This window comes from Notolepis coatsorum, assembly GCF_963971535.1.
Source record: "Notolepis coatsorum genome assembly, chromosome: 4".
NCBI classification, from domain to species: Eukaryota; Metazoa; Chordata; class Actinopteri; order Aulopiformes; family Paralepididae; genus Notolepis; species Notolepis coatsorum.
The window spans coordinates 34,000,414-34,019,523 of NC_140168.1; the positions used below are offsets into that span (position 1 = coordinate 34,000,414).

Here is a 19,110-nt window from a genome sequence, read left to right on the forward strand (position 1 = left end):
GTGCTATTTGCTAGGTATTAAAAAGTATTAAAGTATTAAATTCACAATTCTCACAGGGGCGGCTAAGTGGCGCAGTGGGCAAGGCGCTCGCCACTAACGCAGGAGATGCTGGGTTCGAGCCCAGCTCTCGGCGTTGCTTCCGGCTTGGCTGGTCGTTCATACTAATACAATTGGCAGTATTAGGGGGTGGGAAAGCCGGTGGGTGGGGATCGGACGTTGTGGACAGCGACTCCTACAGGTCGGTTGGTGCGCCTGTACAGCAGAATCAGGAAGTATCGGGGGCAGCGTGAGCCTCCCACGCGTTACTCCTCGCCACTGAGGCTTCGTCCACATTGCAGCCGACCAGTGGGAGGCATGGTCTAACAACGTTCGAGACAGGGGAGGGTAGAATTGGATAATATGAAATTGGGATGGGAGAAAAATTGAAAATGGGGAGAAAAAGTAGATTAAAAAAAAATCTCAATTTAGATTAGATGCATATGTATTGTCATTATACACCACAAGTACAGTACAACGAAATTCAGTTTGGCATCTAACCAGAGTGCAAATGTAACGGTAAAGTGTTATAGTAATATGCAATGTACAGGTGATTAAACTGGGGTATATATATATTAACATATATAAATTAGTACTACTAATATATGCATTACATTTTTTATTATATCTATTTTATTGCACTACTTTTATTCTGTCTACACCTTTTGCATTGCTTTTATTTTGGCTATTTACATGCATTGCTTTTATTTTGTCAGAAACCTGCTAATAGTATTTTAATGTCAATGATCTGAATTAGGCCAATTTTATGCTCATTTGATTTTATACCTATTTTTATGTCTACATCACTGCCGTGAAGCACTTTGGGTTGCAATTCTTGTATACAAATAAAGTTTATTATTGTTATTAATAAGATAAGGTTATCAAGCAAAAAAATGCAATGAACAGTATGTGCCTTAAATCCACTGACCCACAGAGACGCCTCAGTTGAATGTAAAGGTTGTCTCTCCTCAGCTCGTCCCATGGAGCTGAAGGAGGACGTGCTGCGCTGCACCACGGCTGAGCTGAGCTACGGCCTCAGCCGCTTCGTCTCCGAGATCAAACGGCCCACTGGAGAACCCTACTCCCCTGACAGCATGTTCTACCTCTGCCTTGGCATCCAGCAGGTAGGAAGCACCACTCTCTAGTACACACACACACACTGTGTCCTACCTGTTTTTATTACTTTCATTGCTTTACTATGTTTTTAATCTTGTATCTTGCATCATATCATTTTGTTTTTATTACTTTCATTGCTTTATTATGTTTTTAATCTTATATCTTGCATCAAATTATTTTGTTTTTATCAACCTGCCTGTGAAGCACTTTGGCGCCAGCTGCCGCTGCCTGGAAATGTGCTATATAAATAAAATTGACTTCACTTGACACACACACGCATAACATTTAGACATATACACACACACACGCATAACATTTAGACATATATACACACACATGCATAACATTTAGACATATATACACACACGCATAACATTTAGACATATATACACACATGCATAACATTTAGACATATATACACACACATGCATAACATTTAGACGTATATACACACACGCATAACATTTAGACATATATACACACACATAACATTTAGACATATATACACACATGCATAACATTTAGACATATATACACACACACACACGCATAACATTTAGACATATATACACACATGCATAACATTTAGACATACACACACACGCATAACATTTAGACATATATACACACACATAACATTTAGACATATATACACACATGCATAACATTTAGACATATATACACACACACGCATAACATTTAGACATATATACACACACACGCATAACATTTAGACATATATACACACATGCATAACATTTAGACGTATATACACACACACATGCATAACATTTAGACTTATATACACACACATGCATAACATTTAGACATATATACACACACATGCATAACATTTAGACATATATACACACACATGCATAACATTTAGACATATATACACACATGCATAACATTTAGACATATACACACACACGCATAACATTTAGACATATACACACACACGCATACCATTTAGACATATACACACACACGCATAACATTTAGACATATACACACACACGCATAACATTTAGACATATACACACACACACGCATAACATTTAGACATATACACAGACGCATAACATTTAGACATACACACACGCATAACATTTAGACATATATACACACACACGCATAACATTTAGACATATACACACACACACGCATAACATTTAGACATATACACACACACGCATAACATTTAGACATATACACAGACGCATAACATTTAGACATACACACACACGCATAACATTTAGACATATATACACACACACACGCATACCATTTAGACATATACACACACGCATAACATTTTAGACATACACACACACGCATAACATTTAGACATATACACACGCATAATATTTAAACATATATACACACATGCATAACATTTTAGACACACACACACTCATAACATTTAGACATACACACACACACCATTTAGACATATACACACACGCATAACATTTAGACATATATACACACATGCATAACATTTTAGACATACACACACATACCATTTAGACATACACACACACAAACACGCATAACATTTAGACATACACACACACACACACCCACGCATAACATTTAGACATATATACACATGCATGCATAATATTTTAGACATACACACACACGCATAACATTTAGACATACATACACACACACACACACACACACTCTCAGGCACTACATACTCACATTATCAAACTCTGCAATCTTGTGTTTCTTTATAGCATTTGTTTGTGAATGCGCGGCTGGAGAACATATTCACTGATGTGTTCTACAGCAAGTTCTCGACGGACATCACCAGGATGCTGAAAGACTTCAAACCCTCTGTAACACCCAGTGGTAAGAGACCAACTCCAGCTCTCTCTCTCTATCTCTCTCTCTCTCTCTCTCTCTCTCTCTCTCTCTCTCTTACATGTAGGGCTGCAACGATGAGTAAATGACATCGACCATGACATTTTGTGGATTTGCATATTCATGACCGCAACTAATTTGCAAGGAATTAATGAATCACGTTCAAAATATAAATAACTTCTCTTAAACCACTGTTCGTGACTATCTAAAGCCAGGACTCTCATTGGAGAGAGATGGCACCGACAGAGATGGTTACTATATTTCTTGTTATATTCTCCTAGTACTTTTCTAAATAATGTGACTGCTGCTATACAATACCACAGGCAAACACTTCTAAGCATCAGAAGTGAAGCGGACAAGTACTTTTTGTCTAGTTCATGTTCAGGAACAACAAACCGAGTTTCCTTTGTTCTGCCTACCTGAGCCCAGGCGTGGCAACCAAGCGGGGCTTCTGGTCAGGCTGAGGAAACGTACAAACAGACCTCCTCTTCCAAGTCTCTCCTGGCTAATAATGTCCAGAGTCTGGAGAACAAGCTGGACGACCTCAGAGGCAGGATTTACTGGCAGGATCGGACCGCATATTCTGCTAAATCAAAAGGTGGCAGTGTTTGTTTTATGATCAACAAACTGTGGTGTTCAGATGTGGAGATTATTTCAAAGGGATGCTCTCCTAATCTAGAGCACGTAATGATCACATGCCTTATTATTTACCAAGAGAGTTTTCATCTGTCGCGATGACTGCCGTGTACATTCCACCGCAAGCCGACACGCCCCTCGCTCTGGACTCGCTCGCTGTTTAACGTTATCGATATTCGATAGACATGACACTCTCCGACCGGAGGCTGCCTTCATTGTTGCTCGAGATTTCAATCGAGCAAACGTGAAGAAAGTATTGCCAAAATACAAGCAGCACATCAACTTTCCGACCCGTGGGAACAACACGCTGAGTCATGTTTACACTCCCTTCCGCAATGCATACAAGCCCCTCTCCTGCCCGGCGCTTGGGAAGTCTGACCACGCTGCCATTCTCCTAGTCCCCGCCTACAGACAGACTGGTCGGCCCAACGTTGAATGGTCCGCGTGACCTCTCTCGCTTCAATCAGACTCCGCCCTACGTCACCGTTTTCACATCACTGACTGGAGCATATTTAAAGATGGACATCGATAAACACACAGACATAGTTGTTGGTTACATAACTAAATGTATTGATGACTGTGTCTCACGGAATAACATCAGAACATTCCCCAACCAGAAGCCATGGATGAATGGAGAAGTACAGGCCAGGCTTAAAACTCTGACTGCTGCCTACAACTCTGGGGACCCGGACGAATACAGGAAGTCCAGGTACCAGCTCCAGAAGGCAATCAAGTTTGCAAAGAGACAATACAGGGACAAGGTAGAACTACCATGGCTGACTAGGCCTAAAAGAAAAAATGGTTTGGTTCCGGTTGCCGACCGACCCTGCCAATTTAGGTGCAACCCAATTTATTTTTAGTTAAAAAAATAAATATCTTGTGAGAATGCTGTTTATCGACTACAACTCAGCATTCAACACCATTGTGCCATCCAAACTCACCATCAAATTCAGAGAACTAGGACTCAACCCAGCCCTGTGCAGCTGGATTCAGGATTTCCTGACGGGGAGACCCCAGGCTGTGACGATGGGCTCCATCACCTCCTCCACACTGACTCAGCACTGGTGCCCCCCAGGGCTGCGTACTCGCCCCCCTCCTGTACTCCCTGTTCACACATGACTGTGTGGCCACACAGAGCTCCAACACCATCAGGTTTGCTGACGACACAACAGTCATTGGCCTGATCACCGGCAATGACGAGTCAAAGTATAGAGGCTGAGGAGATTCTGCATGGACTCCAGGTTACTCTGCAACTTTTACCGGTGCACCATGGAGAGTACAGTATCCTGACTGGCTGCATCGATGCCTGGTATGGCAACTTCTCAGCCACCTCTGCAACTTCTCAGCCACCAAGGCTCTGCAAAGGGAAGAATTGCATTACCTGCAACTGCAATGCCCCCTGTATTGTGTATTTGACAAATAAATAACTTTTAACTTGAACTCAAGTTTCATTTTTGACGTCCACTCCAGCTGCAACAGATCAGTAATTGACTAATCGATAACAAAATAATTGTTAGTTGCAGCCCTACTCATGTTCTTTCGCTCTCGCATGTTCTCTCTCTCTCACATGTTCTTTCTCTCATGTTCGTTCTCTATGTTCTTTCTCTCTCTCATGTTCTTTCTCTCACATGTTCTTTTTCTCCATGTTCTTTCTCTCATGTTCTTTCTCTCTCTCATGTTCTCTCTCTAAAAAATAGTGCATCAGTATCTGAGAATTTGTAACATGCTAGAAAACAAAGTGACGTGCTTTTCTGCATGTTTAACACAGGAGTGTTATATCTGGATATGGAAAATAAATTGGGAGCGCACGTTTGGGGACACCTCACAATTTGATTTTGATTCTTGAGGTCACGAGTTCTTGATTCAATAAATGCATGGATTTAATTCTAGATCTGTTTTGAAGTACTTTAACACTTTGGTTGCCACTTGTTAACATGGTAAAACGTGGTTGGATGCCAGCACCCACTTCAATGATAGCGTTGTGAACGCATAATCTCTGTCTTAAATTATGGCTATGTGTCTAATCTGCCCGTCGTTTATCAATGACTTGTTTGCAGTCAACATTGTCAAAACGGATTGTTTTTTAATCGGTTCATTTCTGTTTTATAGCATTTTGAAAAGCCCTTGTTTTTCAGGAAAATATAAAGATTCCGTGATAATCGCCCTTTACTGGAATATTCTGGCATACACAACTTGAATTTTTTGGCCTATTTATGAATCGTTTTCAAATAAACGCTAGATTATCGATAGTATGTGTACTTATGCACGCTATATAAGCAATCTGAAAAATATATTCTCATTTCCTGATCAGAGCGCACACACACACACACAGGGCACACGCTGATATATAGGTCAAAACAGATCCGATTACCCCAAGACTGGTCAAATAAATTGCTTACCTCAGATCAGATGTTCTCGAAAAAGATTATTCCAATTCCCGATCGCCATTCCAAATATTGATCGCGTTTATTGATTCAGCGTTGGGTACTGTAAATATGTATTCCACGTTGTTTTGCGGCTCGGCGATCACTTGGATCCTTCAGTTGGCTTGACGGAAAAGTAAAATGAGGAAACTGCCCCCCCCCCACCCCTTCATCAGTCTAATCTAATGGGGTGCAGTTACACAGGGAGAGACGATAGGGGGCGGTATTTTCCCAATGGAGCTCAGAGAGAGTCTGCAACATTGATGAAATATGAATTCAAATCGCTAATAAAAAATATATATAGCGTTGCTGGCATTCAACTGGCGGCATGAACTAACGACAACACGTCCGTGGCACTCAAAGTGTTAACACATTGACTGCCGTTCACATAGATCTACGTTTCTGTGGCCTGACCGTTGAGTGCCAAAAAACGTAGATCTACGTTTCTGTTTCGTTATTTCTTTTATTCTCTATTGCCATTTATTATCTATCGAGGCACCTTGTGCATGCTGTCCTAAATGTGTCTGAGATCGCAGATGGCGAATACCGCCGCCTAACGCCTTGTGGCCGGTATTGCACATAATTGGAATCCCTCTGGCTTGGGCTGTGCATCGATCTAAGAAGTCCGGTCCGGGTTTTCCTTCTTGGGCATGATTAACGTTTATAACACACGGATTTGGGACACTGGAGCACCGTGGATTCATGTGTTTTGGAGGATAAACGTTGGACACACGACGCAATCAATATTTGGAATGGAAATCATATACTTGGATTATTCTTTTTGCAGTACATCATAGACGAGGTAAGGACTCTATGTTACCAATCTTGCGTTGATCCGATGATTTTTCCCCCCCCGCGATTGCAGCCCGTGTGTGCGTGCCGTTGGCTGCGATAGACACACGGAGGGCCGGTTTTCCCCCGTCCCCTTTCGTGCATGCATGAGGAAACATAATACCGATAATCTAGCGTTGATTTCAGGATGATTCGATAATCGGGTGAATAATGGCAACGTGATAAGTGGATTTCACTAAAGAGCTGTTTGACGGAGTTCCCTGGGATTACACAGGATCACTCTACAACTATACTCATATTCACCACGGTATAAAACGGAAATGTATGTATGAAAGAATAATCTGTTTTTTGCATGTTGACGGGAAGAAACCCACTGACAATCGACGGCGTTATTAGATCCATAGCTATAATATAAAATATAGGTTTAGCTCTACAAACAAGGTGAGCGTTTACATGGGGTTAATGGGTGGCATGGCCTATGCACTTCCCGGAACGGGCGTGGCACGCAATGTGTTAATAGGTCTCGAAGAAGAGAAATTGCACCGAATCAAATGTAAATCATGTAAATCATAGTAAGATTTATATTCCAGTTTAGTCCACTCAATATGCAATAGTTTGCACAGAAACATGTTACTAGCAGTCTTCTACAATAACAAAAGCAAGGCAAAAAGAAAATGTCCCCCACTCCTAAGAATTTATTTTGCATATCTCAAATAATTTTTGTCCAATGACTCCAATAAGTGTCTCTCTCCTCTTCCCCTCTCCCCCTCTCTCTCCCTCTTTATCTCTCCTTCTCTCTCCTCCCCCCCTCCAGGCTACATCCATTCCCGTGTGGAGGAGGAGTACCTCTGGGACTGTAAGCAGCTGGGCGCCTACTCCCCCATCGTCCTCCTCAACACTCTGCTGTACTTCTGCACCAGACACTTTGGCTTCCTCACGGTGGAGCAGCACCGCCAGCTGTCCTTCGCCCACGTCATGCGCTGCACCAAGACCACGGCGCACAGCGCCAAGTCCAACTTCCTGCGCTTCTACCCTCCCATCCCCATGAAGGAGCTGGAGGCACAGCCGCAGACAGGTAACCTGCACCAGTTCCCTGCAAGGCCTTTTGTTCTCACCTCCCCCTGTATCCTCCTTTTCCTCTCCCCTCACCTGGTCGTCCCTCCCCCCTGTATCCTCCTTTTCCTCTCCCCTCACCTGGTCGTCCCTCCCCCCTGTATCCTCCTTTTCCTCTCCCCTCACCTGGTCGTCCCTCCCCCCTGTATCCTCCTTTTCCTCTCCCCTCACCTGGTCATCCCTCCCCCTGTATCCTCCTTTTCCTCTCCCCTCACCTGGTCGTCCCTCCCCCTGTATCCTTCTTTTCCTCTCTCCTCACCTGGTCCTTCCCCTCCCCCCTGTATCCTCCTTTTCCTCACCTGGTCGTCCCTCCCCCCCTGTATCCCCTCTTCCTCTCCCCTCACCTGGTCGTCCCCCTCCCCCTGTATCCTCCTCTTCCTCTCCCCTCACATGGTCGTCCCTCCCCCCTGTATCCTCTTCCTCTCCCCTCTCACATGGTCGTCCCTCCCCCCATATCCTCTTTTTCCTCTCCCCTCGCCCCTTTATCCTCCTTTTCCTCTCCCCTCACCTGGTCGTCACTCCCCCCTATATCCTCCTTTTCCTCTCCCTTCACCTGGTCATCCCTCCCCCTCCCTAGCCAGGTAGCATATCAGTCAGAAAAGATATTCAGTCTTCAACCGAAAAGAAAGATGAAGAAAGAGGGACTGGAGATATACATCGTTTTGTACATTTGCCATGTTATTTCACTAAGCATTTCAAGCATCAGTGATGCAACGTTCAGAATTTATGCTTTTGTTCCCGGAAATACACTAGTCTGGTCCGCTAGCGTTAGCTGTTGGCAATGACAGCAGCCAGCTAGCAAGACAAAATCATTATGCAACATTTTCGATTTAGTATTGGAATAGTTCCCAGTGACTATTGAATAATTGTTTTTTGTGAGTTTTGTCCATCCCTACCACTTATGCACATTTCCAGACTTGGAACTCACCGAATTTGTGGTACTCAGATTAAACTTCACCCACATGTGCACTAAATTACTGTGTGTGCGCAGGTGCAGGTGCAGGTGCAGGTGCAGATGCAGATGCAGATGCAGATGCAGATGGCGTTCCGGCTAAGAAGCGCAAGGAGGAGGAGATTATGCTGGAGATGATGGAGAACAGTGAGAACCCTCTCCGCTGTCCGGTCCGACTCTACGAGTTCTACCTCTCCAAATGGTGAGCATGTCTCTCTCTGTTTCTCTACATATCTCTTTCTCTGTCTCTCTCTTTCTCTGTCTCTCTCTAGCTGTTTGGAATATCTACCCTCCATGCTATAGTCATAATGAATTAATGGTGGACTTTCACAAAGCTGGCGTAACGCCATTTAGGTTTATTTTCTCAAAGAGTTGCCACGCGTGGTTCTTCCGAGGCAGCCGGCTGTAATGAGGATGCCTTCTAGCCATTACCGCCGCTCTTAACCACCTAATGTTGCGCAGCTCAGCCAGTGAAATAGTGCTGCACGATTTTGGGAAATAATCTAATTGCGATTTTTCTGACTGATATTGCGATTAAATTTGCGATCATAATTTTTTTGTTTTGAACAGCCCCACAGAGGTTTATTGTAAAATGCGGCTTGCATTTGGCCTCTACGCGGTGGGTCTTTTCAGGACACCGAGCCTGAAAATGTTTATTTTTACCTGGGAATCGATACCGGTACCCAACGGTACCTTTTTTTCTGTACTTTACTCTCCCTCTCTGAAGTCTAAACTTCACAACACACAATCTAAAACCCCTTACCTTCCTCTCCCAAACCGATCTTGTATCTCAATGAGACTTCCTGGTTAAATAAATCAAAAAGAAATATTGCGATTATTCTTTTTTTTGCGATTTGATAATTGCATCATTCCAAATCGCGATTTCATTTTAAAATCGATTAATCGTGCAGCCCTACAGTGAAACCTCAAATACATACGTGCTAGTCGCAGGAGAAGCTTACCTCCAGAGATATGTACGTGCCAGTCACAGGAGAAGCTTACCTCCACATGACATATGTTAGATATGTACGTGCCAGTCACAGGAGAAGCTTACCTCCACATGAGATATGTTAGATATGTACGTGCCAGTCACAGGAGAAGCTTACCTCCACATGAGATATGTTAGATACGTACATGCCAGTCACAGGAGAAGCTTACCTCCACATGAGATATGTTGGATATGTACGTGCCAGTCACAGGAGAAGCTTGCCTCCACATGAGATATGTTAGATATGTACGTGCCAGTCACAGGAGAAGCTTACCTCCACATGAGATATGTTAGATATGTACGTGCCAGTCACAGGAGAAGCTTACCTCCACATGAGATATGTTAGATACTAGGGATGCACCGAATGGGAAATTCTTGGCCGAAACCGATTCCGAAAACAGTTGGCCGAAAACCGAATGCCGAAAGGCCGAAAATGATTCATAGAATAGATAATTTTTTTTACCAATGTTGTGGAACATTATGATTATGGAAAAATATATGATTATGGCAAAACTTAACTTAAATAATAAATAATCACTATTATGGGTCCATAAAACATTTATTCAGCACTTCTGAATGCATACAGCATATTAATTCCATCTTTTCTCTGGCTGCCGCGGCGGACATCTGTGCTCTACTGAGCGCACCTTTCTAGTCCCCAGTTGAAAGTGCTCTCTTGACTCGGCACAGTAGACGCGCGACGTGTATGCTCGAGAAAGATTATATTATCAACGACAGACGGCGTCAATGTGAGAAACACTACCCCCCCCCCCCCCCCCCCCCCCTCGCTCTGAATAATATGCATATTAGATCACTCAGTGATTAACCGCGATGGGCATATAGTAAATAAGGATGTTAAATAGGGATGGGTACCGAATTCGGTACTTTTGAGGTACCGAACCGAAACACGTCGGTGTTTCATGTCAACGTTCACACGCACAATATATGCTTACCTAGGATTTGACTTGATTCAACAACAAAGCAGTCGGGGCAATGGCAAGCCGAAAACTGTCAAAATTGTAGTTATTTGAAGTTTGGATTTCTTTTTTTTTTACGACTGAGGTAGGTCAATTAAATTTCTTGAGACTAAAGTACAGAAAAAAGGTACCGTTGGGTACCAGTATCGATTCACAGGTACCGGTATCGGTTCAAATGTGAAAGGTACCCATCCCTAATGTTAAAGACGCATTTATTGGACGCGTTGCGCGCAGAGTTTACATAGAAACAGCGCGACTCCCGACAGCGCGACATCATCACAACAACACGCGTTAGGTTACAGGTTGTTTCTGTTTCGGTATTATATTTTCGGTGAAAAAACTCTTTCGGCCAAAAGCCGAAAGGAAATTTTTTGCCATTTTCGGCCGAAATTTCGGTGCATCCCTATTAGATACGTACGTGCCAGTCACAGGAGAAGCTTACCTCCACATGAGATATGTTGGATACGTACGTACGTGCCAGTCACAGGAGAAGCTTACCTCCAGATTCAGTGTGATCCAAGATGGTGGAACGAAGTCAAGATATGCACACGTAAACAAGCTCCCGGTGTTCCGTCTTTAACCCTTTCACTACCACATTACAGGTTAACCTTAACACTTTCTTCGCCAGGCTTATGTACATCATTATACCCCTCTCAGGGTGTCCGCGGGACCTTAAAAAGTCTTAAAAAGTCTTAAATTCAACTATCAACTATTAAGGCCTTAATTTGTCTTAAAATGTCTTAAATCCGACTTTCGGAGGTCTTAAAAACATGCCATGTCATCTTATGTTTCATTGTGAAATCTGGGGGGAAACTATTAACGGGAGATAAATCAGGCTTTTTTTTTTTCTTTCACGCAAACGGTACGCAGTGGGGCGGAACCTTAATGTGGTCCTTAATGTGTGTCGCCGTCGGGAGCTATTTCAGAACACCGGAGCATAGGTAACACGTTATTCAAGCCGTAGCGATAACGCTGACGTTTAGTTTAGTTTAATTGATTTGTATTTATTTGCACTCGTTAATTTAACATGGGAAAGTGCAAATTTAATGAGAACTCGCTCGAAAACCCTCTGTTTGCACCGTGGTGGGTCCCAGTGAAAGATAATTACGAGGCCCGCTGCAAACTCTGCAAAAAGGATTTTAAACTGGGAACGATGGGAATAAAAGCAGTCGAGTCACACATGCACAGCGCTAAGCATGTTTACCTCTGCAAAAACCCGCCTGCAGACAACTTCAATATCAAATTTATTTTCGACGGCGACGCTGTCCACATCAACTGCTGAGGGACAGGTAGGTCTACCACCAATTACATCTGCACCTGTCCGGGTAACGTTCGGCTCCACGCCAACCCTTGAAGCTGAGGTACTGTGGGTTCTAAATACGGTCGCAAAGCATCAGTCCTACAATGGAAATGAGGGACTAGGAGAGGTGTTTCAAGCGATGTTCCCTGACTCTGAAGTCGCTAAAACATTCACGTGTGGAAAAGATAAAACGTCCTACATAGCCAGGTTTGGATTGGCTTCTTGCATCCAAAAAATCTCTTCACGGATGTAAACAAGGGCAAGGACACGTTTGTGTTGATGAGAGTGAGAGCTTCACCCCACCCTATGTATTTATTTTCTACCACACACCTACCCCCTCCTAATGTACAGTCTCCTCCCCATCATATGTATATGTATATATATATATATATGTTAGGATCTATGGGTAACAGTACTGTATATTTGCATATCATATATGTCACAAATGTAACAGTAATATATACATGTATGTCCCTATGCCATAAATGTCATGATGTCATGTATGTTGTGCATGTCATAAATGTCACTATGAATTGAAAATGAGGGACCCTGATGTAAACAAGACAAACGTCTTTCTCTGGTCTGCATCCCCTTATTATTGTGTGTATTGAGCTGTACTGTATTGTACCCATTCTGAAATCTGTTAAATAAAGTATTCATTCAACCAAACCACAAAAACAAAACAACTGGATGAATGAAAACTTTATTTAACAGATTGCAGAATGTGTACAATACAGTACAGCTCAATACACACAATAATAAGGGGATGCAGACCAGAGAAAGACGTTTGTCTTGTTTACATCAGGGTCCCCCATTTTGAATTCATATTGACATACACAACATAGAATAGAAATACTTTTATTATCCCGTGGGAAATTTGACACTGCAAATCGCTCAACATTTAAACATTTAGACAGGACAGGTCACGAATTAGAATAATAACACAAATCAATCAAGTTGCCTAGGATAAGAGTAGAGTAAAATAGAATAAAAATGAAATAAAATATACAGAAATAAATACAGTAAAAACATACATGACATCATGACATTTATGGCATAGGGACATACATGACATACAGGTATATACTGTAGTACTGTTACATTTGTGACATATACGATATGCAAATAATATACAGTACTGTTACCCAGAGATCCTAACAGAAAATATTATATATATATGATGGGGATGAGACTGTACATTAGGAGGGGGGGGGGGGGGGGTTGGACATTTACGGTGGCCAGTTTCGAATTGCAGTCTCCCGTAGGTGCTCTTTAAGAGCGGTTTTGAATGTGGGCAGGGGTAAAAATGGGTTTTAGGAGTGAGGTTAAGCAGTAGTCTGACCAGTTTGTTTTGTGATGTTTGTAATCTTGTTTTTAGTGCCTTTGAGGTGCTTTGGTACCATGAGGTGCAGGCATAGTCGTAGTACCCTTGAATGAGTACTGAGAGTACCCATGATTTTTGCCATTTTGTTATCGTGAAATTGGTATTAAATTTAATTCTGAGTGGCATTAAAAAGTCTTAAAAAGCCTTAAATCTGACTGGGCTAAACCTGCAGATACCCTGCCCTCTCTGCCAGCTCTATTTGTCTATGGAGAAGTTCCCCTTCTTTGCAGGGCTATAACTTTTTAAATTGTATTGCTAAATTGACATTACTATGGCCCATTCAACGTCAATTATCTATCGTTCAGGACGTAGGAACGTTATACTTTTTCATTCACATATTCATACTAAAATACGGTCTAAGTATAAATATGTTTTTATCGTTTTCTGCAGCTTTCTCCAGAACGTGATTTATAGCCCTAAATGCATTATATTGATGATCAAATACAGTTTGATAGCGATCTGCGCGAGATAAAAAATGTCAAATGGACGTGCTTCTAGAAGTTACTACTTATCATCTGATGTTGACCGGATGGGGGGGGGGGGTCGTTTATAATTCCGTGGCCAACGTTAGATGATTCATCTAGTGTGGGTGATATGATCATTAGAGCAGTTTGTACCGAACACGGTAAAAGAAAACGCTGAAACTCACCGTAGCTTCCTCGTAGCGTTGGGCGATGAGCGTGGAGCAAAAATATTCCTATTATGGGATGTTGAAATATGCGATCCATCTCCAGGTTGTATAATAGTATATACGTCCAAATCATGTTGTTTATCGAGTTATTGGTAACGGATTGCTATCCATTGTGTCTAGCTCGAGTCCCGGGACTATTAGCGAGTGATCGGACCGAATTGGAATGAGCACCAGCTTCCGTTTCCGGTTTCCGGTTTGGGCGATCCGCCGATCGGCCACCAGATGGCGCTCTTGAACCGTTGGAGAGTTGAGAGGGGATCAACAGTAGATCTCAAGTCTCCGGGGGAGAAATATGATTGCGATCACAGATTTTTGAAATATTGATCTCAATGACGTGTTACGGCGTCATTGGCAGAATTAGCATGATGGGGAATGACGAGTTTAGGCGTCTCTGGCAGAGAAAGTGTTAACCCTCTGTAGTGTGGTAGTGAATGGGTTAACCCTTTGTCGTGTGGCAGTGAAAGGGTTAACCTACTGTATTGTCGCAGCGAAAGGGTTAACCCTTTGGTAGTGTGGCAGTGAAAGGGTTAATGGGGCCTAATAATAAATACACAAATATATATATATAATATATATGTACAAGGCGGACATTTCTATCCCAGAGCCCTTCGGAGCTAAACCAGAGGGTCTAAGCTGTACGCGGGCTAGTCAATCAGAGAGCGTCTTCGCAAACTGCGGCTACGGAAAAAAAATCATGCGGACCAGATGAGGGAGAATTCTTGACTAACTGAGCTGCGCTAACATTCCCCTCAACCAATCAGGAGGAGGAGTAGGGCTGTCTCTTCACTCTAGTTAGCTGGTAATTGACTCATCTCAAACCCGCCCTCTTTTCTTGATCCTCCAATCACAACTGTTGCTTGCCTCTTCTTTTGGCAATTCAAGGCACCTCTCTGGCATCACAATTTACAGCACATCTAAATAGTCATCTTTGATTGACGGCACATCTAAATAGTCATATATATTGATCTTTGATTCACGGCACATCTAAACAGTCCTATGTATTGATCTTTGATTAACAGCACATGTAAACTGTCATGTTGCTGAGAGACTGGTGTGCTCAAGTCAACCATCGTGACCTTTATATATATATATGTGTGCTCCTTCCTTGCCCTCCCAGCTCTGAGTCGGTGAAGCAGCGCACCAACTTGTTCTACCTCAACCCGGAGCGCTCCTGCGTCCCCAACAGCCCACTGTGGTTCTCCTCCTCCCCCCTGGATGACGGCACCATGGAGTCCATGCTCACACGCATCCTCTCCGTCCGACAGCAGCACATCCATCCCGTGAAGGAGACCCCGGCGGAGGCGGCACAGCAGGAGCCAGAGGACCCTCCTTTCGTGCCCGGAGAGGACGACGACGACGATTCAAATTGAGGAGGAGGAGGAAAGACGTTTCTGTATGAGTTTTTTTTTTTTTTTATTGTGTTCCGGAGGACTGTTGTTGTTATCAGCTCGGTGTGTAAACCGAGACCTGAACGTACACTTGTATATGTAAAAGATACATATACACACAGACGCTTCGACGCACACATCGACTACACAAAACAAACGCACACATGTTCAATGTGCCGAACTGCAAAGAGGTTTCTTTTTCTCTTTTACTCCGACCTCCATATTGAAACCTTCAGTGGAAGTTGGCGTAGGATCTGTTTGAAGCCCCCATATTTGATTACTCAGCTGTGTAACCGGGGACTTGAGGACTGCCGGGCAAAGGCTTGACATTCTGACTAGTCTCTGGAAAGCGGAATGGTAGAATATAGAAAAGTAGCAACTGCGGCTGAGGACCGTCTCTGCATCTTTTGAGGGGAGGAATAAAAATGAATAGTTGTGGTATGAAATGTTCTGATTCTCTAACCATAGACCACATGACCTTTTATAGTGAAATTAAAAAATAACTTTTTTTCCTTTTCTTTAACTGTCTAAATGAATATTTCATACCATGTGTATCAAATGCTGTTTAAAGTTTTTGATTTTGCATTGTGTGGGATCACACACTACTATTTAACACTGTTACAGCAAGATTACAATTCTGATTTGCTGTAATTCTTCTTTTTTTAATCGGGTCTTGCATCTCTTTCAGCCTCGTTTTTCAAAATGAGACCGATGATTGAAACAGTTGCTTATTGAAATTTGCAGGAAAGGATGTATTTTCTTTTGTCGTTTTTATTAAATTCAAAACTTGACACCTTCTGTTGTATAAGACCTGGTACGAGGTCAGCGTGGACATTAACCTCTTCCATGAGGTTTCAACAAGTCGGTGAAAACGTACTCTTTGAATCTGGCCTAAAAGTGGGAGTGGCTATAGACCTGTGGAGTCATGTGATGGTTTTAAGACCCACCTGTTTCCGGAAAAATTTACTCAAGGTAAAGAGTTGATATGGTTCCACTTATTCAATTGGTCCAAATTTTGACAATGGCGGAGTTGAGCATAATTAAAATATCTATTTTTACATTTGAGGAAAGGAATGTTCTCTCAAGATTAAAGCTGCAGTAGGCAACTTCTGAGAAATTGGCAAGCATGAGTTCACCTCCCCAGCAGAAATGGAGCAGGCTCTGCATCACTTCAAGTCCATGCACAAAGGTTTTCCTCAAGACTCCCAGAGGCACCAGCAGCGTTATGCTGAATTAAAGAAAATATATATATTTCCCAGCCTCTGATTGGCAGGTGATTTATCTTTTTGACAAACGTGATGGTGGTCTTAGTTTTCTGATGTGACCCTCGGAACACCACTTTGGGAAACCTTTGTTGCCCTTGCATGGGCATAAGTGATGCAGAGCTTGCTCTTTTTCTGCTGGGCAGGTAAACGCACTCTTGCTAGTTGCCTACTGCAGCTTTAAATAAAGAAATGTACCTTTATTGGTTTTAACGGTATAAGAATAAAATTATCTACACCTCAGTCAAAGATTATGAACCTACATAATACGGTTTGGCTCCAATTCTTGTACTTTGAGTCTTCATTGGGTGCCTCCAATGGGGAAAGTACATGTGGAACCTCACTCCCCACGTGCCTTGAATAAATGAACTCTTTCAGGCACCAGAAACTCGAACCAGAGTGTGGAACGAATTGACCAATCCCAAGCTCTGTCCTCTCCAAGCTCGACCAATGAAAGCGACGCTTGTAATGAGAGGGTCAAGAAAATAGGCTGGCGCTTGGGATAGGTCGGTTGGCGTGTACGTTGACGCTCTTTTAATTTGGTTGGTTCTGGAAGCAGGCTTCAGTTTATTTTCATCATGCACGGTCGGGTGCTCACTGGTGTCATATGTTGGTTGGTCTTTAGGCCTCAGTCTGGCATCTCTACTCCCATTGAAAACCTATTGCATGCCGAACAGTATGCTCTCTAGGTTTTCCTTATAACACTGGATTTCAAACCCAGATCTGATAACTTAACCTCTTTTTGATGCTGTAATGGTAACATCTGAGCAGATGAGTCTTGATTCGAATCGTCCTAATTGACATAGTAGCTCGTATTCAGTTTCAATCCACTCTTTTCTTCGGTTTTGTACTTTTCATTGATACTGTAGTAGGATCATGTGCCTCTTGAGTTTTGCTTTTGGAACAGAGGTGCTGTGTAGAAATGTTGCCCCCTAGTGGTCCAATATGTCACCTTTAGTTCACACAAAATGACTGGTGATGTTCTCAGAAGTTAAACTTTTGTATTGTATATTCTTTTTAAATAAAATACAAAAGAAAAACATTGGTGAGTCCAGATGATTTAAAAGTGACACTTTCTCTTATAATCTGTTTTACAATTTAGACCGGTGCAATGATATGATGATGAACAGATGGTGGAGGTAAACGGTACCCTATCCCCCCCCCTCCCAGTGAGCTGTGGTGTTCCACAAGGAAGCATACTAGGACCGCTACTATTCCTAATTTATGCAAATGCATGTCGTCAGCTTGTGACTGCAACTTGTTCCTGTTCGCGGACGACTCAGCCCTGCTGGTCTGACAAGAACAAGTTACAGGTTGAAAAAACCCTCAGCTCGGAACTAGGCAGAATCTGCACCTGGCTCGCTGATAACAAACTATCATTACACCTGGGTAAAACGGAATCCATTCTCTTCGGATCAAATAACAAACTCAGCAAGACCGATGGCTTCTCAGTTACAGTGGGTGACAATATTGTCACAAGGAAAGATGAAATTACATACCTGGGTTGGTTCCATCCTAGAGGCAAATCTTTCCTGTGACTATGGCATCCAATGTAATCAAAAAGGTCAACCAATGAACTAGATTCTTGTACCGGATCTCCTCTCTGGTAAACAAGAATACCCTGAAGACTCTGGCAGGAGCTCTCATTCAAGGGTACTACGACTATGCTTGCACCTCATGGTATCAAAGCACCTCAAATGCGCTAAAAACAAGATTACAAACATCACAAAACAAACTGGTCAGACTACTGCTTGACCTTACTCCTAGAATCCACCTCACCACTGCCCACTTTGACAACCTAGGATGGCTTAGAGTAGACAACAGAGTACAGCAACTTGCAATGGGCCTGGTCTACAAAATACACTACTACACCATTAACTCATTCAGAGCCACGCCCTTATGACCATATTAGGGCTAGTGCTGCATGCCAGCACTGAAGTCAATGGGAGGATGGGGAAATTTGCGAACGCTTAAACTATATCTTAAATTATGGCAATGGGTCTAATACACCCGTCGCTTATCAATGACTTGCTTGCAGTCAACATGTATGAAACGGATTGTTTTTTCATTGGTACATTTCCGTTTTATACCATTTTGAATAAGAGTATAGTTTTGGAGATGTCTAGTAATTCCAGAGAAATTCCGCGATAATAGCTCTTTAGTGGAATACACAAAAC

At 42.6% G+C, this 19,110-nt stretch overlaps 1 protein-coding gene across 2 annotated transcripts in view; it reads left to right on the forward strand.

The window, feature by feature from the left end:
* The window catches only part of LOC311227658 (zinc finger MYM-type protein 4-like), a 114,806-nt gene extending 96,851 nt beyond the window's left edge, over window positions 1-17,955 (forward strand). The window contains exons 23-27 of one of the 2 annotated variants that reach the window (XM_084313381.1): window positions 1,009-1,160; window positions 2,901-3,015; window positions 7,693-7,953; window positions 8,983-9,145; window positions 15,401-17,955. In XM_084313381.1, coding sequence (XP_084169507.1) covers window positions 1,009-1,160; window positions 2,901-3,015; window positions 7,693-7,953; window positions 8,983-9,145; window positions 15,401-15,653 — 944 coding nt within the window. In that variant the 3' untranslated portion in view covers window positions 15,654-17,955. The remainder of the gene's footprint in view (window positions 1-1,008; window positions 1,161-2,900; window positions 3,016-7,692; window positions 7,954-8,982; window positions 9,146-15,400) is intronic. The other variant, XM_084313382.1, reaches the window with a different exon arrangement.
* The last annotated feature ends 1,155 nt before the right edge of the window (window positions 17,956-19,110 follow it).